We start from the raw sequence: 26,643 nt of genomic DNA, 5'->3' as shown, positions 1-26,643 counted from the left end.
CAGAGCTAAGAGCAGAACCAATTAGCTTCGGTCAAAAAGGATTGAGGCGCCATGAATATCCCCCCGGAGACACCATAACACCCATCTCTTGTACCTGATTAATTGACCACCAAGGTCACATACACAATTAGTTCTCTACAGTAGGACAATGAGACTCTGTTCAACGTCTATAATACCAAATCATATAGAAAAAATGACGTATAAGAACATAATTTTGCAAAAAATTCATAAATTTATTAATTAAAAAACATCCATATTGAAAAGTGGCACAAATACATAAGTAGTGAGCTATAATAGAGATGCCAAGACCAATACAATCATATAATAAATAGATTAAACCTACATAGTTGAAGCAAATACGGGTATGAGTATGTAAACAACATGCCCTATCCCAGCTGTAAGCATAATATCAAAGCTTCAAAGCAAATGCTAAGGTGCACAGTGCGTAAATAGTTGATATTTTCAAGTGCTAAATGGATTTGTTTTTATAAGTGGGAATGTAGTATTACTCACATATGTATTGTTTGTCAGTCCAGGTATCGTCACCCCTACGCGCGTTTCGGCACTGTGCCTTCTTCTGGGGGTTATCGATAACGTACAGATGGATATTGTGCATTTTGAGAAATATTTCCCATATGAAATTTATCCCACAAAGAGAGGAGGTCGGTGGTAAAATCCCCGACTATAAGAACCGGCGTCTCTGGAAGGGAATTTATAAAAGAAATAATCCTTTTAAGGATTTCCGCTGAGTAAGGGGTGGAATATACAAAGCTACTGTTATAACGATAATATTGTATATAGTACAAGCACGACATATAAATCTTTCATCGCTAACTGTTTTAGAGGAGGAACAGATAAATGGCGTGGATCCATGCAGTACAATGCTCACTCCCCGTGTATGAGAAGAAACAACTGAATGGGCCGCTGGAGCCACGAGCTCCTCAGACATCTGAGTCCCTCACGGGTCATATGAGGTTCGGAAAGACATAATACCAGGCTGAAAGTGTTGGATCCAAGAGAACACAGCACCTCTCTTTACCGCTTCCCCCAAGCCCCTGACAGTCCAGGCTATCACATTAATTATACGCGCTATATTAAGTAGTATGGCATTTTAGAGCAGGATAAAGTATATAAAAAAATATAAAATAATCCCTAAAACATAATTCCCCCCTTTGAATTGGATATTTCCTTGCATAGCATAGAGAGCCTCTCTGGAAGACTCCCCTTCGTGAAACCAGAAACCATTCAGGTAAGAATATTGACACGTTCCTCTTAAGAGAATTAGGGCGAGTTACCAACCTGACGCAGGTACATACAGTGGGGAAAATAAGTATTCGCTGCCGATTTTACAAGTTTTCCCACCTACAAAGAATGGAGAGATCTGTAACTTGTATCGTAGGTCACTTCACCTGTGAGAGACAGAATCCTGTGAGAGACAAAATCTAAAAAGAAAAGACAGAAAATCACATTGTAGGATTTTTACATAATTAATTTACATTTTATTGCATGAAATATGTATTTGATCACCGACCAACCAGCAAGAATTCTGCCTCTCAGACCTGTTAGTTTTTCTTTAAGAAGCCTCCGACTCTACACTCATTACCTGTATTATTTGCCGCTGTTTGACCTCGTTACCTGTATAATAGACATCTGTCCATACACTCAACACTCAATCAATCACACTCCAACCTCTCCACCATGGCCAAGACCAAAGAGCTGTCTAATGACACCTAGGACAAGTTTGTAGACCTTCACAAGGCTGGGATGGGCTACAGGACAATAGGCAAGCAAGTTGGTGAGAAGAAAACAAGTGTTGGCGCAATTATTAGAAAATGGAAGAAACAGAAGATGACTGTCAGTCTTCCTCGGTCTGGGGCTCCATGCAGGATCTCGCCTCATGGGGTTAGGGTGATTCTGAGAAAGGTAAGGAATCAACCCAGAACTTCATGGGAGGACCTGGTCAATGACCTGAAGAGAGCTGGGACCACAGTCTCAAACATTACCGTAACACACTGCGCCATCATGGATTAAAATCCTGCAGGGCACACAAGGCCCCCCCTGCTCACGCCAGCACATGTCCAGGTCCATTTGAAGTTCGCCAATGACCATCTGGATGATCCAGAGGAGGCATGAGAAAAGGTTATGTGGCCAGATGAGACCAAACTATAACTTTTTGGTATCATCTCCACACACTGTTTGTTTGGAGGAAGAAGGAGGATGAGTACAACCCCAAGAACACCATCCCAACTGTGAAGCATGGTGAGGGAAACATCATACTTTGGGGGTACTTTTCTGCAAAGGGGACAGGACCACTGTACTGTATGGAAAGGGAGGATGGATGGGTTCATGTATCACAAGATTTTGGCCAACAACCTCCTTCCCTTAGTAAGAGCATTAAAGATGGGTCATGGCTGGGTCTTCCAGCATGACAATGACCCAAAACACACAGCCAGGGCAACTAAGGAGTGGCTCCGTGAGAAGCATTTCAAAGGTCCTGGAGTGGCCTAGCCAGTCTCCAGACCTGAACCCAATAGAAAATCTTTGGCGGGAGCTGAAACTCAATGTTGCCCAGCAACAGCCCCGAAACCTGAAAGATCTGGAGAAGATCTGTATGGAGGAGGGGGCCAAAATCCCTGCTGCAGTGTGTGCAAACCTGGTCAGGAACTACAGGAAACGTCTGATCTCTGTAATTGTAGCAAAGGTTTCTGTACGAAATATTAAGTTCTGTTTTTCTATTGTATCAAATACTTATTCCATGGAATAAAATGCAAATTAATTATGTAAAAATCATACAATGTGATCTTCTGGATTTTATTTTTAGATTCTGTCTCTCACAGGTGAAGTGACCGACGATAAAAATTACAGATCTCTCCATTCTTTGTAGATGGGAAAACTTGCAAAATCGTCAGTGGATCAAATACTTATTTTCCCCACTGTAAATCACCATAACTCAATATCTCCCGCTCATAGTAGCGGAATAGATTCAGCTCTTGGCATAACAGGCATAGTACAGGCACGTCTTCATGGTGTAGGCACGTCTTCATGGCACAGGCACGTCTTCATGGCGTAGGCACGTCTTCATGGTACAGGCACGTCTTCATGGTGTAGGCACGTCTTCATGGTGTAGGCACGTCTTCATGGCGTAGGCACGTCTTCATGGCACAGGCACGTCTTCATGGCGTAGGCACGTCTTCATGGCACAGGCACGTCTTCATGGTACAGGCACGTCTTCATGGTGTAGGCACGTCTTCATGGTGTAGGCACGTCTTCATGGTACAGGCACGTCTTCATGGTTCAGGCACGTCTTCATGGTGTAGGCACGTCTTCATGGTACAGGCACGTCTTCATGGTGTAGGCACGTCTTCATGGTACAGGCACGTCTTCATGGTGTAGGCACGTCTTCATGGTACAGGCACGTCTTCATGGCACAGGCACGTCTTCATGGCGTAGGCACGTCTTCATGGCGTAGGCACGTCTTCATGGCGTAGGCACGTCTTCATGGCGTAGGCACGTCTTCATGGTACAGGCACGTCTTCATGGTGTAGGCACGTCTTCATGGTGTAGGCACGTCTTCATGGTACAGGCACGTCTTCATGGTACAGGCACGTCTTCATGGTACAGGCACGTCATGTTTTACTCCACTTTTTTTCGGTGGTATGATTATTTTTTTTTGCCATTTTATTTTTGTTTTGTACGATGTTCACTGAAAGGGTTAACTAGTGGGACAGTTTTGTAGGTCAGGTCGTTCCGGATGCAGCGATACCAAATATGTGTCCTTTTTTTTATTATTATTTTTTTTTACATAAGTATATGTATTTATTGGATTCATATTTTTTCTTATTTTTTTTCTCTTTATTTTGTGATTTTTTTTTTTTAAACATTTTTACAATTTTTAAAACTTTTTCCCCCCCTGTCCTAGGATGTCCTGCCATCTTTCTGCCTGGGGTTAACACGGAGCTCCCTCCCTCTACACGCCGATCGATGCCGCTGCTGCTATTGACAGCGGCACCAGAGGGGTTAATCGCCCGCCATTGGTGCTAGTACCGATCATGGGCGCGCCCACACTGTGTCAGCTCTCCTGTAGCACTGACATCGGCTTTTGATCGCACTGACACTCGTGTAAGCCCCCGTGATCGTCACACCGTACATGTGTCCTGAACAGGTTAATAACTTGAGTGACAGCCGCCGAGGCTCGAGAGTTGGGATCGTTACTAGTGGCTCAGACTCCGGACCGGATAAATACAGATGGTGAGAACATAGTGCTTCCATTATTTCACCATCTGCAGAAAGTGATGACCAGGAGATTCCGGGAGGATGTCCCACTGCTGTCCCACTGCTGTCCCACTGCTGTCCCACCGCTGTCCCACCGCTGTCCCACCGCTGTCCCACCGCTGCCCCACCGCTGCCCCACCGCTGTCCCACCACTGTCCCACCACTGTCCCACCGCTGCCCCCATAGTCAGGACAATCACACAATGGACTGATGATTAATGGACAGGACACTGGCTGCTTCTGCTACTGGGCCAGTTATTGGGCGCTTTCACAGTGAACGTATAGTATATACTCATCTGATTCCACCCTTGGCCAGCAACCGTCCAGAGACAATCCAACACACGGGTATATATATATATAGTATATACTGTATATATACTCAGATACGGTTATCGCCAAACTCCACCATAATCCCCAAAAAATTATCTGCCCCCACCAATCGTTTATCACAGGCCGATCGCCTGTTACTGGTAATATGGGGCCTCACCTACATCTGTCACTAAAAACCCAATATTCATATCTGGTAACTTGGCTCCGAAACGCTGGGACATTGGCCATGTTACTTTGAAGTCAGGAAGGCTAATTACAAAGGGACAGGAAAGTGTCACCACACCAGCCGGTTGTTTCATATTTGTACTGACCACATCACAGGAGGGGCCGCATCACGGACCCTCTGCTCAGTGGGGGGAGTTGTTGAACAAATGTGAGGAAGAGATTGTCAGCTCTTCTTCCCTTGGCTCTGATTCACCATTCATAGAGAAGCCTCGCTCCTATGCTCGATGTGATGGTGACCAATGACGTCTCCCTCCGGTGATTTCCATCATTCCCCAAAGAACATAGTTTAGATTTATAGGCAGAAAAAACACTTTACACTTGGTAATTCAGCATGTGGCTCACAGCTAAAGCTCCTGCCTGCCGCCTGCCAGACAAAAGGTCGTGAGCTTGAGTCTTGGGGAAGATCACATTAGAAAGAATGAAATAATGAGTGAATCTAAAGAGCATAGACAATATGTCCTGTGTTATAGGAGAAGCCACTCAATACTCATGGTAGCATCTGCACCTGCATGACCAGGAGACATGAGAAGATCGCTCGGTCGGCTCGAAGGGTATAATGCAGACTGCTGGTTTTGAAGACACAAAGTAAAAGTCATGACCCAGCCCTGTCCTCCCGGGGCAGCAGGTACCTTCTCCAGCGTAGGGTTATCTCACTGGATCGTGGACAGTCGGGACATATGATATATGGTGCTGATATGTATGTGGATATTCTCGCTGAGAGAGGTAGCAGATCATGGCTCCGCTGAACGCTATGGCGGACATTTCCAGGATCTAACCGGAGACATTTATGATTTCCATTCCTTCTCTCTCGCAGGGCTCCCAGGTCTCCATTTACTTGTCCGATCAGATATACATCCCGGTTGCAGGATATCCAAAGGCCATAGATGAAGAATGGGATGTGAGCGGGATGACGGCAGTAGACGCAGCCTTCACCTGCCCGCACTCCAGTGACTTATATCTCATCATGGGTAAGTCTGGATCCATCACGGGGCCAGTGGGATATAAAGTATATTCTCATATACCTGCACTTGTGTCTGTATCCGAGCTCAACACTAACTGATGTAACAGCAGAATAGCGACCGCAGCTCTGGAGGTGACTGGAGGATAAGACATGATGTAACAGCAGAATAGTGACTGCAGCTCTGGAGGTGACTGGAGGTTAAGACCTGATGTAGCAGCAGAATAGTGACTGCAGCTCTGGAGGTGACTGGAGGATAAGACACGATGTAACAGCAGAATAGTGACTGCAGCTCTGGAGGTGACTGGAGGATAAGACATGCTGTAACAGCAGAATAGTGACCGCAGCTCTGGAGGTGACTGGAGGATAAGACATGATGTAACAGCAGAATAGTGATTGCAGCTCTGGAGGTGACTGGAGGATAAGACATGATGTAACAGCAGAACAGTGACTGCAGCTCTGGAGGTGACTGGAGGATAAGATATGATGTAACAGCAGAATAGTGACTGCAGCTCTGGAGGTGACTGGAGGATAAGACACTATGTAACAACAGAATAGTGACTGCAGCTCTGGAGGTGACTGGAGGATAAGACATGATGTAACAGCAGAACAGTGACTGCAGCTCTGGAGGTGACTGGAGGATAAGACATGATGTAACAGCAGAATACTGACTGCAGCTCTGGAGGTGACTGGAGGATAAGACACGGTATAACAGCAGAATACTGACTGCAGCTATGGAGATGACTAGAGGATAAGACCTGATGTAACAGCAGAATACTGACTGCAGCTCTGGAGGTGACTGGAGGATAAGACATGATGTAACAGCAGAATAGTGACTGCAGCTCTGGAGGTGACTGGAGGATAAGACACGGTATAACAGCAGAATACTGACTGCAGCTATGGAGATGACTGGAGGATAAGACATGATGTAACAGCAGAATACTGACTGCAGCTCTGGAGGTGACTGGAGGATAAGACACGGTATAACAGCAGAATACTGACTGCAGCTCTGGAGGTGGCTGGAGGATAAGACATGATGTAACAGCAGAATAGTGACTACAGCTTTGGAGGTGACTGGAGGATAAGACGTTATATCTCAGGATTGTGAGCAGAATACTCTCTTTTATGCCTTTTGAACTCCAGATGAATAGGATTTGTTTTGGGATTGCTGGGGAATCACTCAGCGCAGCCTTGTATCGCAGCCTCGTATCACAGCCTCGTATCTCAGCCTCGTGTCGCAGCCTCGTATCACAGCCTCGTATCTCAGCCTTGTGTCGCAGCCTCGTATCACAGCCTCGTATCTCAGCCTCGTATCACAGCCTCGTATCTCAGCCTTGTGTCGCAGCCTCGTATCACAGCCTCGTATCTCAGCCTCGTATCACAGCCTCGTATCTCAGCCTTGTGTCGCAGCCTCGTGTCTCAGCCTCGTATCACAGCCTCGTATCTCAGCCTTGTGTCGCAGCCTCGTATCACAGCCTCGTATCTCAGCCTCGTATCACAGCCTCGTATCTCAGCCTTGTGTCGCAGCCTCGTATCTCAGCCTCGTATCTCAGCCTCGTGTCTCAGCCTCGTGTCTCAGCCTCGTATCACAGCCTCGTATCTCAGCCTCGTGTCTCAGCCTCGTGTCTCAGCCTCGTGTCTCAGCCTCGTGTCTCAGCCTCGTGTCTCAGCCTCGTGTCTCAGCCTCGTATCTCAGCCTCGTGTCGCAGCCTCGTATCTCAGCCTTGTGTCGCAGCCTCGTATCACAGCCTCGTATCTCAGCCTTGTGTTGCAGCCTCGTATCACAGCCTCGTATCACAGCCTCGTATCTCAGCCTCGTATCACAGCCTCGTATCTCAGCCTTGTGTCGCAGCCTCGTATCTCAGCCTCGTATCTCAGCCTTGTGTCGCAGCCTCGTATCACAGCCTCGTGTCTCAGCCTTGTGTTGCAGCCTCGTATCACAGCCTCGTATCACAGCCTCGTATCTCAGCCTCGTATCACAGCCTCGTATCTCAGCCTTGTGTCGCAGCCTCGTATCTCAGCCTCGTATCTCAGCCTCGTGTCGCAGCCTCGTGTCTCAGCCTCGTGTCTCAGCCTCGTGTCTCAGCCTCGTGTCTCAGCCTCGTGTCTCAGCCTCGTATCTCAGCCTCGTGTCGCAGCCTTGTATCGCAGCCTCGTATCGCAGCCTCGTGTCGCAGCCTCGTATCACAGCCTCGTATCGCAGCCTCGTATCGCAGCCTCGTGTCGCAGCCTCGTGTCGCAGCCTCGTGTCGCAGCCTCGTGTCGCAGCCTCGTATCTCAGCCTCGTGTCGCAGCCTCGTATCACAGCCTCGTATCTCAGCCTCGTGTCGCAGCCTCGTATCTCAGCCTCGTATCTCAGCCTTGTATCGCAGCCTCGTGTCGCAGCCTCGTGTCGCAGCCTCGTATCACAGCCTCGTATCTCAGCCTTGTGTCGCAGCCTCGTATCTCAGCCTTGCGTCGCAGCCTTGCGTCGCAGCCTCGTGTCTCAGCCTAGTGTCTCAGCCTCGTGTCTCAGCCTCGTGTCTCAGCCTCGTGTCGCAGCCTCGTATCTCAGCCTCGTGTCGCAGCCTTGTATCACAGCCTCGTATCGCAGCCTCGTGTCGCAGCCTCGTATCACAGCCTCGTATCTCAGCCTCGTATCGCAGCCTCGTGTCGCAGCCTCGTGTCGCAGCCTCGTGTCGCAGCCTCGTATCTCAGCCTCGTGTCGCAGCCTCGTATCACAGCCTCGTATCTCAGCCTCGTATCTCAGCCTTGTATCGCAGCCTCGTGTCGCAGCCTTGTGTCGCAGCCTCGTGTCGCAGCCTCGTATCACAGCCTCGTATCACAGCCTCATATCACAGCCTCGTATCTCAGCCTTGTGTCGCAGCCTCGTATCTCAGCCTTGCGTCGCAGCCTTGCGTCGCAGCCTCGTGTCTCAGCCTCGTGTCTCAGCCTCGTGTCTCAGCCTCGTGTCTCAGCCTCGTATCTCAGCCTCGTGTCTCAGCCTCGTGTCTCAGCCTCGTGTCGCAGCCTCGTGTCGCAGCCTCGTGTCGCAGCCTCGTGTCGCAGCCTCGTATCTCAGCCTCGTATCTCAGCCTTGCGTCGCAGCCTCGTGTCTCAGCCTCGTGTCTCAGCCTCGTGTCTCAGCCTTGTGTCGCAGCCTCGTGTCGCAGTCTTGTATCTCAGCCTTGCGTCGCAGCCTCGTGTCTCAGCCTCGTGTCTCAGCCTCGTGTCTCAGCCTCGTGTCTCAGCCTCGTGTCGCAGCCTCGTGTCGCAGCCTCGTGTCTCAGCCTTGCGTCTCAGCCTCGTGTCTCAGCCTCGTATCTCAGCCTCGTGTCTCAGCCTCGTGTCTCAGCCTCGTATCTCAGCCTCGTGTCTCAGCCTCGTGTCTCAGCCTCGTGTCTCAGCCTCGTGTCTCAGCCTCGTATCACAGCCTCGTGTCGCAGCCTCGTGTCGCAGCCTCGTGTCTCAGCCTCGTATCGCAGCCTCGTGTCGCAGCCTCGTATCTCAGCCTCGTGTCTCAGCCTCGTGTCTCAGCCTCGTGTCTCAGCCTTGTGTCTCAGCCTCGTATCTCAGCCTCGTGTCTCAGCCTCGTGTCTCAGCCTCGTGTCTCAGCCTCGTGTCTCAGCCTCGTATCTCAGCCTCGTGTCTCAGCCTCGTATCACAGCCTCGTGTCTCAGCCTCGTATCACAGCCTCGTGTCTCAGCCTCGTATCACAGCCTCGTGTCTCAGCCTCGTGTCTCAGCCTCGTGTCTCAGCCTCGTGTCTCAGCCTCGTGTCTCAGCCTCGTGTCTCAGCCTCGTGTCTCAGCCTTGTGTCTCAGCCTCGTGTCTCAGCCTTGTGTCTCAGCCTCGTATCTCAGCCTCGTGTCTCAGCCTCGTGTCTCAGCCTCGTGTCACAGCCTCGTGTCGCAGCCTCGTATCTCAGCCTCGTGTCTCAGCCTCGTATGTCAGCCTCGTGTCTCAGCCTCGTGTCTCAGCCTCGTGTCTCAGCCTCGTGTCTCAGCCTCGTGTCGCAGCCTCGTATCTCAGCCTCGTGTCTCAGCCTCGTGTCTCAGCCTCGTGTCACAGCCTCGTGTCGCAGCCTCGTATCTCAGCCTCGTGTCTCAGCCTCGTATGTCAGCCTCGTGTCTCAGCCTCGTGTCTCAGCCTCGTGTCTCAGCCTCGTGTCTCAGCCTCGTGTCACAGCCTCGTGTCGCAGCCTCGTGTCGCAGCCTCGTGTCGCAGCCTCGTATCTCAGCCTCGTATCACAGCCTCGTATCTCAGCCTCGTGTCGCAGCCTCGTATCTCAGCCTTGTATCGCAGCCTCGTGTCGCAGCCTTGTGTCTCAGCCTCGTGTCGCAGCCTCGTATCACAGCCTCGTATCACAGCCTCGTATCACAGCCTCGTATCTCAGCCTTGTGTCGCAGCCTCGTATCTCAGCCTTGCGTCGCAGCCTCGTGTCTCAGCCTCGTGTCTCAGCCTCGTGTCTCAGCCTCGTGTCGCAGCCTCGTGTCTCAGCCTCGTGTCTCAGCCTCGTGTCTCAGCCTCGTGTCACAGCCTCGTGTCGCAGCCTCGTATCTCAGCCTCGTGTCTCAGCCTCGTGTCTCAGCCTCGTGTCTCAGCCTCGTGTCTCAGCCTCGTGTCTCAGCCTCGTGTCTCAGCCTCGTATCTCAGCCTCGTGTCTCAGCCTCGTATCACAGCCTCGTGTCGCAGCCTCGTATCTCAGCCTCGTGTCTCAGCCTCGTGTCTCAGCCTTGCGTCGCAGCCTTGTATGGTGGACTCAGGACTTCGGCTTTATTAGCACATGTTCCCTGTGAATGATGAGCCAGTAGGAACGTGAGGGGTGTGAAGAGAAATGTGAGACGTCCCACCCATCACTGTCACCTGATCACTATGACAGAGGGGTTACAAGACAAGATGGAGGCCACATACCCCAAAATGAATCCTGTTCTCTCACATCTCCCCCCTTTTGTGGCCACTTTCAGTAGGTATATAGGAGCATGCTAGTCCTCGGGACTGTCCTACCTTCTTCACCTTAGTTTCCTATCATTATGCTTCAACTCTGGATCTCTTCTCTTGTGATCTATAATATACAACCAGGGATTCATTAACCCCTTAAGGACCCTGGGATTTTCCATTTTTGCATTTTCGTTTTTTGCTCCCCTTGTTCCCAGAGCCATAGCCTTTTTATTTTTCGGTCACTATAGCCATGTGAGGGCTTATTTTTTGCGGGACGAGTTGTAATTTTGAACGCCATTACCGGTTTTACCGTATCGTGTACTGGAAAACGGGAAAAAAATTCCAAGTGCGGCGAAATTGCAAAAAAAGTGCAATACCACAGATTTGTTTTGTTTGTTTTTTACCACGTTCACTGGATGCTAAAACTGCTCTGCCATTATTATTCTCCAGGCCGTTACGAGTTCGTAGACACCAAACATGTCCAGGTTCTTTTATATTTAAGTGGTGAAAAAAAAATCCAAAGTTTGCTTTAAAAAAAAAAAAAAATGGCACCATTTTCTAAAACCCGTAGCATCTACATTTTTTGGGATCTGGGGCTGGGTGAGGGCTTATTTTTTGCAAGCCGAGCAGACATTTTTATTGATACCATTTTGGGGTAGATCCGATGTTTTGATCGTTCGTTATTGCATTTTATTGCAATGTTGCGGCAACCAAAAAACGTAATTCTGGCGTTTAGAATTTTTTTATCGCTACGCCGTTTACCGATCGGATTAATTCTTTTTTCATATTGATAGATCGGGCGATTCTGAACACGGCGATACCAAATATGTGTATGTGGGGTTTATTTTTTATTATTTTATTTTGAATGGGGCGAAAGGCGGGCGATTTAAAGTTTTATATTTTTTAAATATTTTTAAAAACATTTTTTTTCACTTACTGCTTGCTTCTATAGTTTCCATAGGAGACTAGAAGCTGCACTTGTCCGATCGCCTCTGCTACATAGAGGTGATCAGATCACCTCTATGTAGCAGAAATGCTCCTGTGCTATAAGTGCCGACCACTAGGTGGCACTCATAGCGATCAGTACATGACAACCACTGGGGTCTGCTGCAGACCCAGGGTTGTCATGCCCACCCATCAGTGACCCGCGATCACCAATGGGCTGTAAATTTCTGATATATAAATCACTCTGATCTATTGCTCCCTCCATTTCTTCGTAATTGGTGACATTACTATACGTGTAGCAGTTGCATCCCCCCCTTCTCTTGTTTTTCTATCCTATCTTTTATTTGGCAATGATGGCTACACGTGGAGGGCCCTGGTATCACCAGCAGTCAGAGGACACTATCACTGCTCTCTGTGAGCTGAGACAGATTGATTCCACGGGCAAAAACAAGGCCCAACTGATTGCTGAACTGTTGCAAGGTGCCGCAGAGCCCGTCCGACAGCCGAGCCCTGATGATGGGGCGGCCAGCGAACGCCCGGATGGCGCTGCTGCAGGGGTCCCACCAGTGATTGCCAGCCATACCCGCTACCAGGGTAATGTGGACTCCCACCTGCAGATGGTCTTGGAGCAGCTCGCGGCAGACGATCATGACGGACAACTTCAGGTGATCCTGAAGTTCCAGGAGCGAGCAGAACAATGGGCCCAAGCTGAGCACCAGGCCCAAGCTGACCAAGAGGAGCGACAGGCCCAAGCTGAGCGAGAGGAGTGACAGTACCAGCTGTAGCTAGCCCGGATTCACACAGACCCGTGAGTCCAACAATGCGAACTGCTTTAAACCCCATCTGGAGCATCTTCCTGTAATGGAAAAGGATGGGGACTTGGACATATTTTTGCGGAGATTTGAAAAGGCCTGCAGACATTATCAGCTGCCTGCGGACCAGTGGGCAAGGTACTTAACTCCAGGGCTCAGAGGAAAAGCTCTGGAGGTCTTTGCTTCTCTCCCTCGAGAATAAGATGGAGACTATGAGGCCATCAAGCAGGCCCTGATAAAAAAAGTACCAGCTGACTCCGGAGGTTTACCGGAAAAAGTTCAGAGCCCTCCAACGTGGACCACATGACACCTACAGCGATGTGGTAGATGGGCTCAGGACCAACTTTGAGCAGTGAATCCGAGGACTGTCAGTCACCACCTTCGAGGACCTGAAGGATCTGATGGCGAAGGACCAGTTTCTTCATCTTTGCCCAGTGGAAGTGAGACAGTGCTTGACCGGTAGCCAAAGGAAGCCGCCAAAGCAGCCCAGATCGCGGATGCCTATGAGGCCAACCGCACACCAGAGGTGCGAAAGTCAGCCGCCGCCAGCTGGAAAGGGGGTAAGCCGACGACCACCCCCAGTGTTCCAGCCAGCCGGCCCTCAGCGGGTCCTGCCCCATCTTCCACCACCAAGCCTGCATTTGACTCCCGTACGTGCTATACTTGTGACCAAATGGGTAACATCAGCCTTGTCTGCCCGGAGAGGCAGAAGATGAACCCCACACCTGAGGCCCCGGGCCTACTGCAGCCATTCTTTATGTGGGTGGGGCGGTTGTCCGGACCCGGGAGAACTTACAACCTGTTACTGTGGGCAACACCATTACTGTTGGCCTTAAGGACACTGGCGCAGAACGTGCCCTCATCCGCCCTGAGTTTGTGTTACCTGAGGAACTCATTCCTGGGAAGACCCTGACTGTCACCGGGTTTTGGGGTGTTTGCCGTCCTATACCGATGGCCCGAGTTTTCCTGAAATGTGGTGCGGGGAGGGGATTAAGGGAAGTGGGGGTGTCGGAGAATCTCCCCACTAATGTGTTATTGGGGACTGATCTGGGACGGTTGGTTGCCCGATACATTCCTGACAACCCTCCCAGATCTGATATGTCCTGTAATGTCGCTGTCAAAAATGTCAATGTGATGTCTAATAAAAGTGTGTGTTGTGGTAAAGCGGAACTCAGCCACCTCGCCCCGCGGGGTGATGCCGCTGAGGATCCCCTAAAGCGAGCCAGTATTAGTGCTAGGGGCACATCCGGTTTGCGCTCCACCACGATGACTGGTTGGAGCGCACACGACACCGGATGTGATGTCGACAGGACATGATGCATTATTCATTCGTCACATCTTGGGCTACCGCCTCCCTGGTCCGGACTAAACAGCTGCTGTCACTTTTGATGGTCACATATACCAATTAATTCATATATAAAAGAGCAGACCATTAATTTGCTAACTTACCCCTGACGAAGCTGCGTGGGAGCAGCGACACGCGTTGCGTCTTTCAGCTCGCAGGTAAAACCATATCTCCCCCATTCATATATTCTATGGGGTTTCATTAGCTACTGGGTATTGATTTGACTTCCAGTGTACCTCTTTTACCATATACCTAAGGGGATTTCCTGTGTGTTTCCCTATATATTATTTCTGGATATCCCAGTATTATTCCTTCTTCATTAGTATAGGATCTATTTTAAATTCACCCCTATGGGGAAGGAGGTCTGATGTTTGACCTTTTCTATGACCTATGATGATATAAGATCTACACTGTCCTCATTACCATTCCTGCACCAATAAGAGGTTCTGTGGGCTTTATTCCTGAAGCCTTTATCTAATGAAATTGCTTGGACATTGTTTCTTTTAGATGTTTTGAATGTCTTTTGCACATGTTCTGTCTGCTGATGTTTAATAAAGATTTGTTTGTATTTTTCTGAATATCGTGAGCGCTCGGCCCTTGTCGTTTGCCCCTTCGTCTTTTCTATCAGTTTATCATATCTGTATCTAGTCAATCTGCAATCTCTGGAATGGTTGAGCGGATGAGGGGTGTGTTTCTGCCGGGTCTACACAGTCGTTTCCTACGTTGTTGGGCACACGTCATACAATCCTGGGTATACCTGGGTACTGAACCCAGACACCACCCATACCTTGTCCACTCAATCACACACAGCTGTTTTTGACAAATGTGTTAGTCCATGAGTTACCTGGGCCATTGAGTAGAGAAACAAAGCTAGCTGGCCTTTTTCCGCAGACCTTCCTCAGTCAGCTTGACTCCCTGCGTCTCCATTCCTTCTGCTTCTGTGGGGACTGGCAGGCACCACTGATGTCGGGGTCTGCACTGGCACTAGACTCTTGACTCTGGCTTCATCGGCATCAGCTCAGGTGTAAGCTGTGTTTTCACTATGTCCAGCCTCTAGCAGGGCCTTTAAGCTCTCTGCAGTTTTATAGGTTTCTCATGTGACATAAGGATCTATTATCTACATGCACATTGGCCATCTTACCCTTTGCTGCTCTACATGCCTTCATCTCTGCCTCCTGTGCTGATAGGTGAGGAGGGAATGGCTCTGCTTTTATTACCTCATATTGTGTATCCACAGCATATTCAGTGTAGAATAAACCGGAATCTTTGTATCCATCTACAAAAAACTCTAAATCTGTGTCACGGGTGTGTCAGGGTTGACAGTCATATGGTGTCCGACTGTAGAAGGTCGCTGCGTTTGGCCATACAAACATCTCCCTGATCCTTTTATGATTCCTCTCTTTAGGACCCAGCGGTGATCCTCACCTTGCTTTCGAACTATACCTTTCCCTTTAGGACCCTGAGGTATCCTCACCTTTCTGCTGTTAATCAGCACTTCCTTGCTGTGTCCTTAAATACCCTCAGATCCTCAAGGAGTTGCTGGTGACAGCGTGTCCGCATGACCTAGCATGACATTATCATCAGCCAGTTAAAAACCGACGTTGTTTTTTGTTGTTGTTTTTTATGTTGTTATGGATCCCGTTTCGGTGCTGGCGGAGCGGCTTCAGGGTTTGTCACTGGAGGTAGCTGACCTTCGATCTGCTGTTCAGCAGCAACAGCAGCGGCCGCAGACTCCTAATGTTGGGGACTCCGCGGTCTGTTATACGGATATTATTAATTTGACCCTATTAAAGTTACGTTTGCTCATCTGGGTAAAAGTGTTATCCCCGATCGCCAAACCGTGCCAACTCATAGAAAGTATTAATAAATAGGAGAATAAAGAGTTTTAAGGCATTAAAAAAGTTTTTCATTTATTATTATATCAAGCTAAAAAACATACACAATATACAAAAGATTAGGACAAAATGACTTTGTGAGGGTGGCATAAGGCACTGGTAACAAAGGCCTAAATAGCAAACAAACTGGCATATCCAACTTGGTAAGGGCATAAATATATTGGATTATAATAAAATATCAATGATGTGGATAGTTCAGAATGTACACAGTGAGTATGTAGTAAGCATATATTAATGAACATTTTGTAGATAATTGCAATCACGGTGTAGATTCAAAGAGCTATCAAATTGACATCCCTGTCCTCCAATGGTACCATATACGAAAAGTAAAAGGGAGGGAATAGGAAGTCAATAGCTTACCAAGTGTCAGGAAAACGACACCCACTTGGGTCAGACCTTGCCGCTCCCTGGCGCCCCCTTATCCTGCTGGTCAAACACGGTATTGACCGAGGATAAGCACGGGTGCAGCTGCTCTAATTTATGTTGACTATTGCGGCACGTGATGTGACAGGACGTATATATACCACCAGTTCCTTCCAGGAACGTATATATACCTCCGACCAGCCACCCTCAAACCACAATATCACATAAATACTGGTATACTGCCACCACCGATCACTTAACAGGTGGATCGGGTACCCGTTAGGTAACGTGAATTAGCGGGTGAGGAACGTGTTTGCTCGACATAGGACAAGAAGAACGAAACTGGTAAATAATAATGATTTACTCCCGAAAGTGGGCAGTGTTTACAGAATATATACAAGATATTACAAAAGAGATAATTTACATATATGCATAAAACAGTTATTAAAATAAAAGGGATAAGTAATAGCAAAACCTGTGCCACGTGGTGATGGTCTCAGATTCTGTGGGGGGACGGCTCCCCGGAAATTAGATTTGATTCCTCCACGCAGCGTGTAGTGCATGCGTCTGACGTCCCTGGTTGGAATGACTTGAAAATGCCCGATTTGCTTTTTAGTAACAGGGCCAAATTATTAGGAACCACCCATATTGTCTACCTCACACGGGGGCTCGGTTTTGTGAAACCACCCAGCTGCATAGAACATAGAAACCTTCAGATTTCATATCTTGGTGTGGGGGGGTCCCACATCCAAGATGGAGACATCATGTTGGCCGTCACCAATATTCATGAAGATTGATAATAAATATGAAACCTCTATGACGCTCAGAAGCTCAGAATCCATTATCTCAGTTCCCGGTCATTCCTCAGTTATGCAAGTTATAGTATTGTAATGGGGAAAAGGTGAGCATTCCAAAAATGTGGTCCCTGTGTTTCTGTCAGACCTGTGCGTTATTCAAATAGACATTAAACGTTTGTACAATTAAACAATGGGGTTTTTTTGGAGGGACTTTCCAGTTTGTACCAGTGCTTGCCCTGGACTGAGGTTTTATGGCGGGTCATAAAGATTCCTGGTTTGGGGGAAAGCAAAAGTGAGTTCTATGTACTCTCTACAAACGGATAGGGGGTGGGGGTGTTTCTTTTTCTTTGAGACATCTCTCGTTTTTAAAAACTCGGGCAGAAATACATTTTGCCTGACACCTCCCCCTTTTAGACTGCGCTATGGAGGTAGGACCTTCTGGTACTCCTCCAAGCGTATGTCTGTAGGTTCCCCCCGCCGGGACAGCCCATCGACATTGCCATGCTCGCTGCCCTTGCGGTGCTGAATGGTGAAGTCGTACTGCTGGAGCGTGAGGCTCCAGCGTAACAACCTTCCGGTGGCACCGGACATGGTGTGCAGCCAACTCAGGGGGTTGTGGTCAGTCACGACAGTGAAGGGGCGCCAGTACAAGTAAGGCTGTAAGCGGTTGAGGGCCCATACAATGGCCAGGCACTCCTTCTCTATGGTGGAATAGGCCACTTCCCTCGGCAGCAGTTTCCGGCTTAGGTACAACACGGGGTGTTCTTGGTTTCCCGAGTCGACCTGGCTGAGTACAGCACCGAGGCCAAACTCACTGGCGTCGGTCTGTACTAAGAGTGGCCGTGTGCCATCGACCGCCTTTAGCACAGGGGATCTGCTCAAGGCAGTCTTCAAAGCCCTAAAGGCCACCTTGCATTCATCCGTCCATTTGACGGAATGGGGTAGGCTCTTCCTGGTGAGGTCTGTCTAGGGCTTCTCAAGGCTACTATAGTCTTGTACAAAGCGTCTATAGTACCCTGCGGTGCCCAAGAAGGACTGCACCTGCTTCTTGGTCCTGGGGGTGGGCCAGGACACGATAGCGTCCACCTTCCCAGGCTCTGGCTTCAGAGTACCCCCACCTACCCGGTGCCCCAGGTAGTGGACCTCGTTCATGCCCATCTGGCAATTTCCTGGCTTAATGGTCAAGCCCGCCTGGTGAATGCGCCCGAGCACCTGCTGCAGATGCTCGAGGTGATCCTCCCAGGTGGGACTGAAGATGGCAATGTCATCCAGGTACGCCACTGTGTACCTCTCCAGTCCCTGGAGCAGGTGGTTGACCATTCGCTGGAACGTGGCAGGGGCATTTTTCATGCCGAAAGGCATGACTGTGGATTCATACAATCCGAAGGGGTTGATAAAGGCGGACTTCTCCTGGGCCCCAGGGCTCAAGGGATTCTGCCAATATCCCCGACTCAAATCCATAATGGAGAGATAGCTCGCACTGGCTAACCGCTCCAGCAGCTCCTCAATGCGTGGCATTGGTTGTGCATCAGAGGCTGTGATAGCGTTGAGCCCCCTGTAGTCCACACAGAACCGGGTGGTCCGGTCCTTCTTTGGCACCAGGACTACAGGTGAGGCCCACGCGCTCTTGGACCGCTTAATCACCCCCAACTGCAGCATCTCCTCGACCTCCTGGCGCATGACATGCTGCACCTCGTCGGAGATTCGATAGGCTGTCCGCCGGAGTGGGGCATGATTCCTGGTGTCCACTTCATGGACCGCCGCCTCAGTCCTGCCAGACATGTTGGTGAACACTGCTTGGAAGGGTTTCAGCACTGCTCGCAGCTGAGACCTCTGGTCTGCGGATAGCAAGTCGCTTATCTCTACATCCTCTAGGGACCCGCTGGCCTTCGCTTGGGCGAGCATGTCCAAGAGGGGGTTATCCTCCCCATCCTCGGGCAGGTTGCAGACCGGTAGGACGCAGGTTCCACGTTCTTGATGAGCCTTCATTATATTAACGTGAAACCCCTTCCGCCTACCCCGCTCGTGCTCAAGTGTGATCACGTAGGTGACCGGGTTGAGCTGTTGGTGAATGACGTAGGGGCCTTCCCAGGCCGCCTGAAGCTTCTCCTTTGGTACGGGGACCAGCACCCACACCTTCTGACCCACCTGGTAGGTCCGTTCTTGGGCGTTCTGGTCGTACCAATGCTTCTGGTCAGCCTGGGCTTGCGCCATGTTGTCATGCACCAACTGCGTCGAGGTCTGCATCTTGTCACGGAAGCGCATGACCTACTCCACGATGGACACTCCTGGGGAGCTCGGCTCTTCTTCCCAGAATTCCCTTATCAGCCCAAGGGGTCCTCGGAAACGCCTGCCATACAGGAGCTCAAAGGGGGAGAACCCCGTTGAGGCCTGTGGAACCTCTCTGTAAGCAAATAGCAGGTGTGAAAGGTAACGTTCCCAGTCGCGACCCTGGGTTTCAACCAGCATTTTTAACATCTGTTTGAGGGTACCGTTGAATCGCTCACACAAACCATTGGTCTGTGGGTGATACGCGCTCGATAACAAATGCTGCACCTGCATTTTCTTACATAGGGCCTCTATTAAGCGTGACATGAACTGGGTCCCCTGGTCGGTAAGCATCTCCCTGGGAAATCCTACTCACGAAAAGATGGCCAAGAGGGCGTCCGCCACCTTATCCGCCCTAATTGAGGACAGGGCTACTGCCTCCGGATACCGGGTAGCATAGTCTACCACGGTAAGGATGAAACGTTTTCCAGAGCTGCTGGGCATGGCCAGTGGTCCCACGATCTCCACAGCAATCCTCTGGAAAGGCTCCTTTATCACTGGCAAAGAGATCAGGGGGGCTTTGGGGGCCGGCCCTGACTTTCCCACTCTTTGACACGTGGTACAGGAGCGACAGTAGTTCACCACATCTGTCCTCATTTTGGGCCAGTAAAAGTGATGAGACAGCCGGGCCTTGGTTTTGCTGACCCCCAAGTGTCCAGCGAGTGGAATTTCATGGGCGATCCGCAACAACTCATCCCTGAATTGGTAGGGGACGACCAGCTGTCTTTCCCTCAGCCACTCCTGTTGGGGTGTACAGGGAACTGTCTCCCGGTACAACCTCCCTTGGTCCCAGAATACCCTCTCCTTATCCGACTCGGAGGTGGGTTTCTCAGCGAGGCTCCTTAACGTCTCCAGGCTAGCATCTGAGTGCAGAGCTGCCTGAAACTCCTGGCTGGAGGAAGCCAGAAGTGAGGTTAAGGCCACGTCCTCACTGGGACCGGCTCTGGGTCCATACCTGATCCTGTTATTCCTCTGTCCGAGGAGGGTCCAGAAGGCAGGGCGTTACTTGCGTTCTGGGCACTCTGACTGCTTGTAACAGCGGCTATATAGGCCGTCTCCCCGGGGAAGAACACCGTCTCATTAGCCTGCGAGGCCATGAGAACTACTTCTCCATCATCCTCCATTACCTCAGGCACCATGCTACGTATGGGGCAGCGACTATCAGCCAGGTAACCTTCTGTTGTGACACTGGTCACTGGCACAGCACCACCTGCTTCATGGTCCTCGTGCCTCTCCCCATTACCCTTGGCACTGACGTTTGCTCCTGCTAGGGGATCCTCAGCAACATCACCCCGCAGAGTGACATGGCTGAGTTCTCCTGTACCTTCCAATACAACATCATCAACATCATCATCATCATCATCATCATCATCATCAGGTAAAGCTTTGACATTCACATTATCAGTATTAACCTTACCAACCTTATCAGATCTGGGAGGGGTGTCAGGGACATAATAAGCAAACATCCTCCCCAAATCAGTTCCCAGCAAAACATTTGCAGGTAGGTTTGCAGATATTCCCACTTCCTTCACCCCACTCCCCGCACCCCAATCAATAAAAACCCGGGCCATGGGCAAGGGGCATCGGACGCCCCCAATCCCAGTGACAGTCAGGGTCTTTCCCGGAATAAGCACTTCAGTGGACACCAGTTCGGGTCGGATGAAGGTTCGTTCGGCCCCAGTGTCCTTGAGGCCTACGGTGAGAGTGTCCCCCACCCTGACAGACTGAAAGTTTTCACAGGCCCTCCCAACCGGCCCACCCACCAAAAGAACTGAGGCATTAGGCCCTGGAGCCTTGGATGGGGGGTTCTTCCTCTGCTTCTCTGGGCAAGTGGCGCTGAGATGACCAGTCTGGTTGCAGAAATAACACCTGCGGGCATCAGATGCAGGCCGGGCATTGGTAACGGGAAAAAGGCCTCCGGAAGGTCGGCTGGCAGGGGCAGGGATGGTGGTTGATGGCTTACCCCCTTTCCAGCTGGCGACGACCGGCTTCCCCACCTCTGGTCTCCGGTTGGCTTCGTAGGTGTCTGCGATCTGCGCTGCTTTATTGGCATCTGGTGGCTCTCGATCCATCACGAACTGCCGTACCTCAGTCGGACACAGATGCAGGAACTGGTCTTTCACCATCAGATCCTTTAGCTGATCAAAGGTGGTCGCTGACAGTCCTTGGATCCACTGCTCAAAGTTGGTCCGGAGCCCATGCACCTCATCGCTGTAACTGTCGTGCGGTCCACGCTGGAGGCTCCGGAACTTTTTACGGTACACCTCAGGGGTCAGTTGGAACCTCTGGATTAGGGCCTGCTTAATGGCATCATAGTTCCCATCGAGGCTTGGAGGAAGAGCCACAAACACATCCAGAGCTTTGCCTCGCAGCCCTGCAGTTAAGTATCGCGCCCACTGTTCCTCAGGCAGCTGGTACTGTCTGCAAGTCTTTTCAAAACCCCTCAGAAAGGTGTCGAGGTCGCCGTCCTTTTCCATCACAGGAAAATGCTCTGGACGGGGCTTAAACAGGGTTGCATTGTTGGTCTCACCGTTCCGTGAGGTGGATGCTGGGATCCCGAGTTGGGCCATCTGCAGTTCATGGGCCCTCTGAGCTTGGGCCTCCGCTCGCCGCTCGGCAGCCTCTCGCTGGGCTCTCTCGGCCTCTCGCTGGGCTCTCTCGGCCTCCTGGTGCTGTTGAATTACACTCAGCCGTCCTTCATGATCCTCTGCAGGAAGTTGCTGTAGAGCCATCTGCAGATAGGGGTCCACGCTTCCCTGGTTGCTGATGCGGCGTGCGTCTACAGGTGGGACCCCTGCAGTAGTACTGTCCATGTCTCGGCTGACCCCTGGCCCTGCTGAGGTCTGGAGAAGGGCTTGCTCAGTCTCCAGTTGTGCCAGTGCAGCAGCCATTTGTTCTCTGTTTTTGTCGCGGTGGTCAATGCCTCTGGTTATACATATTCCAATAAGAGTGTCCTTTTTCTGCTGGTGATACCAGGACTCCCCAACTACGACCATGATCACCAAAATAAGAATAGAAAAGAAAAACCGAAGAAGGGTAGGGGTAACTGCTACACATACCGTATTGTCTCAGATCTAATAAACACCGAGTTTGATCTTCAAAACTTTTGCGCAGGGTCCAGGTAAGAACCGTGCAAGCTTTTAGTGAGAGGAATGATTGCTCAAACCAGATCACTAATGTCCTATGATCCCACCGCTTGCCACCAATTTGTCAGGAAAACGACACCCACTTGGGTCAGACCTTGCGGCTCCCTGGCACCCCCGTATCCTGCTGGTCAAACACGGTATTGACCGTGGATAAGCACAGGTGCAGCTGCTCTAATTTATGTCGACTATTGCGGCACGTGATGTGACAGGACGTATATATACCACCAGTTCCTTCCAGGAACGTATATATACCTCCGACCAGCCACCCTCAAACCACAATATCACATAAATACTGGTATACTGCCACCACCGATCGCTTAACAGGTGGATCGGGTACCCGTTAGGTAACGTGAATTAGCGGGTGAGGATCGTGTTTGCTCGACATAGGACAAGAAGAACGAAACTGGTAAATAATAATGAGTTACTCCCAAAGGGGGGCAGTGTTTACAGAATATATACAAGATATTACAAAAGAGATAATTTACATATATGCATAAAACAGTTATTAAAATAAAAGGGATAAGTAATAGCAAAACCTGTGCCACGTGTTGATGGTCTCAGATTCTGTGGGGGGATGGCTCCCCGGAAATTAGATTTGATTCCTCCACGCAGCGTGTAGTGCATGCGTCTGACGTCCCTGGTTGGAATAACTTGAAAATGCCCGATTTGCTTTTTAGTAACAGGGCCAAATTATTAGGAACCACCCATATTGTCTACCTCACACGGGGGCTCGGTTTTGTGAAACCACCCAGCTGCATAGAACATAGAAACCTTCAGATTTCATATCTTGGTGTGGGGGGGGGGTCCCACATCCAAGATGGAGACATCATGTTGGCCGTCACCAACATTCATGAAGATTGATATTAAATATGAAACCTCTATGACGCTCAGAAGCTCAGAATCCATTATCTCAGTTCCCGGTCATTCCTCAGTTATGCAAGTTATACTATTGTAATGGGGAAAAGGTGAGCATTCCAAAAATGTGGTCCCGGTGTTTCTGTCAGACCTGTGCGTTATTCAAATTGACATTAAACGTTTGTACAATTAAACAATGGGGTTTTTTTGGAGGGACTTTCCAGTTTGTACCAGTGCTTGCCCTGGACTGAGGTTTTATGGCGGGTCATAAAGATTCCTGGTTTGGGGGAAAGCAAAAGTGAGTTCTATGTACTCTCTACAAATGGATAGGGGGTGGGGGTGTTTCTTTTTCTTTGAGACATCTCTCGTTTTTAAAAACTCGGGCAGAAATACATTTTGCCTGACACCAAGTAAAGAGCCAAGGACCAGAGCTTAATAGAGCGCAGTAACAGACCCCAGACCCCAATGCGCGTTTCGCAGCCACCAGGGGCCGCTTCCTCAAGGGGAAGCGGCCCCTGGTGGCTGCGAAACGCTCATCGGGGTCTGGGGTCTGTTACTGCGCTCTATTAGGCTCTGGTCCTTGGCTCTTTACTTGGTAAGCTATTGACTTCCTATTCCCTCCCTTTTACTTTTCGTATATGGTACCATTGGAGGACAGGGATGTCAATTTGATAACTCTTTGAATCTACACCGTGATTGCAATTATCTACAAAATGTTCATTAATATATGCTTACTACATACTCACTGTGTACATTCTGAAGTATCCATATCATTGATATTTTATTATAATCCAATATATTTATGCCCTTACCAAGTTGGATATGCCAGTTTGTTTGCTATTTAGGCCTTTGTTACCAGTGCCTTATGCTACCCTCACAAAGTCATTTTGTCCTAATCTTTTGTATATTGTGTATGTTTTTTAGCTTGATATAATAATAAATGAAAAACTTTTTTAATGCCTTTAAAACTATTCTCCTATTTATTAATGGTCTGTTATAGGGAGTAGGTACAAATGATTCTGTCTGATTAATTCCGTCCAGTCCTTTGTCAAAACATTCACGCAACACTCTTTAATTAGTGTTTTTTTCCACACTTCCCCCACTTCAACCTTTATCTTGATCATGCTTGCCCTAATGACCAGTCTTCTGCCTGAACATATACAGACCATGACCCCTGTGGGGAAATTAAAGCCTTTTCAACATTGTTTTACAATCCCTTAAAGAATCCTTTCCTTCACCTTATCTGAACACTCTTCTTTTTGCTGTCTTTCCGTTGGGTTTCTGCATCTATTTACTCCTAAACTGCTTAGGTCTGTCTCTACGGACTACAACACTCTGGAAACTTTTATCAGTGCTAGCACAATTTTTATCTTAATTTAGGCAATCACAAAGACACAAATCCTACAATACAACCAGTAAACAGACTACAAGACTACTCTGTTGAGTTGATAATTCTAACAGCCAACCAAGACACAGCAACACTAACAATCCCCTATGTACAAGTACCACTACATTTCTCATTCATACTCTGATCCCATCACATGTACACAGTTCAAAAAGGCATAGGTAACTTTTCCCAGCTCTTGGACCAGACTATTTAATGCAAAATAACTCACCTGGATTGGAGGTAGACCAAGCTCATAGTAAAGTGAAATACAATTGTAAGAACAAGCTTCAGCTTTAGAATTCACTTTTACTGGAGGGTCCATTCTCACTTGAGATCCGGATGGTATCATTCGCGTCTGACCCCAGGTTTCGGCACCAAATTCTGTGAGCAAAATACACGCTCTTCTATGCTTTTCGAGCTCCAAATTAATATAGATTTGTTTTACTATCGCCCATCAGTGTTACTTGATCACTATGACACAGGGGTTACAGAACAAGATGGATTCCACAGTCACAAGATTGAATCTGTTCTTTCACAGGATAATTATGAGATATGAGTCCCGGTGTAGGATATGTGTGGTAGGATGCTGGTGAACACTTCAAACTTGGTATTTAGTATATAGTAGTCATTACATTACAGCAGGTTTTCTTGCAATCATTGACTATCCTGCACTTTTACTTAGGAAACAAGCTCACTCTAGTGGATCTGATCACACGGAAACGTTCCGGAGAAGACCGGATCATCATTCACACCGACTTGGACAGCGCTATGTGCAACACTCACGGATTGTATCTCCTCCAAGGTCCAATCTTCTACCACTATAAGAATGTGGAAGAGCTGCTGTCCTCCAGGGAAGCGCCAACACCAGGCAACATCGCCTCCTACTTCATGGACTGCTAGACCCATACACAGGCTAGGGGACATCACCTCTTAGTTCCTGGACTGCTAGATCCATGCTGATGTTATGAGACATGTTGTATTTTATTTTACTTTAGAATATATCAAAAATTCATATAATATATTCTATGCAGATAAATCTTGATAAAGGCCAATGGGCCGAAACGTTGGTGAATATATATCTGGCTCAGGCTAATCAAATAAACTCTATTATGTTTGCAAATATTTGTGCCTAAGGTTTCTTCTACTATAGATCCATCCACCAGTCCTCCAGGGGACATCCCTTCCTAGATCCATGCCGCGGCCCCTGGGAACATCGGCTCCTACTTCCTGGACTGCTAGACCCATACACCGGCCCCGGAGGCAACGCCTCCTACTTTCTGGACTGCTAGATCCATACACAGGTTCAGGTGACATCACCTCCTACTTCCTGAACTGCCAGACCCATACACCGATTCAGGTGACATCCCCTCCTACTTCCTGAACTGCCAGACCCATACACTGGCCATGGGGACATCCCCTCCTACTTCCTGGACTGCTAAATCTATACACCAGCCTCATTGGCCCCAGGGACATCGCCTCCTACTTACTGGACTACTAGATCCTCACACCGGCCCCAGGGACATCGCCTCCTACTTACTGGACTACTAGATCCACACACCGGCCCTGGGGACATCACCTATGTCCTGGACTGCTAAATTTATACACCGGCCCCTGGGGACATTGCCTACTATGCTCTGGACTGCTAGATCCATACACAGACCCCTAAAGACTAGTGTTGAGCCACCCCCGTAGTGTTCGAGTTCGGTTCGGTTCGTCGAACACCCGTGTGTTCGTCGAACTGATCGTCGAACACCGTTAAAACCAATGGCAGGCAAACAAAAACACATAGAAACATATAGAAAACACCTTCAAAGGTGTCCAAAAGCTGACAAACTGCTCAGAAGACACAACTAACACATGGAAAAGTGACAAGTACATATAGTCATGCGAAAAGAAAAGAGGTGGAGGAGTAAAAGGAGGGGGAGACACAGATATAGGCATGTCATGCCCTTCTAAAACCCAAAAAGTGAGAAGGCGACACGGCCAGTCCGTTCCTGCCCGTGCGACCTCCGTGTCGCCGGGTTTGTGCCAGAGCCGCGGTGGACCCTAACGGCCAGCCCCCCTCTC

General features: G+C 49.3%; 1 protein-coding gene across 1 annotated transcript in view; it reads left to right on the top strand.

Annotated features, from left to right (window-relative positions):
* HPX (hemopexin) overlaps positions 1 to 25,698 on the top strand; it is a 121,657-nt gene extending 95,959 nt beyond the window's left edge. The window contains exons 9-10 of the mRNA XM_073661235.1: positions 5,641 to 5,794; positions 25,259 to 25,698. Coding sequence (XP_073517336.1) covers positions 5,641 to 5,794; positions 25,259 to 25,476 — 372 coding nt within the window. The 3' untranslated portion in view covers positions 25,477 to 25,698. The remainder of the gene's footprint in view (positions 1 to 5,640; positions 5,795 to 25,258) is intronic.
* The last annotated feature ends 945 nt before the right edge of the window (positions 25,699 to 26,643 follow it).

The sequence above is a fragment of the Phyllobates terribilis genome, unplaced genomic scaffold (genome assembly GCF_046119375.1).
Source record: "Phyllobates terribilis strain yellow unplaced genomic scaffold, ASM4611937v1 Scaffold_2__4_contigs__length_985480577, whole genome shotgun sequence".
Classification (NCBI taxonomy): Eukaryota; Metazoa; Chordata; class Amphibia; order Anura; family Dendrobatidae; genus Phyllobates; species Phyllobates terribilis.
This window is presented reverse-complemented; position numbering and strand designations above follow the sequence as displayed.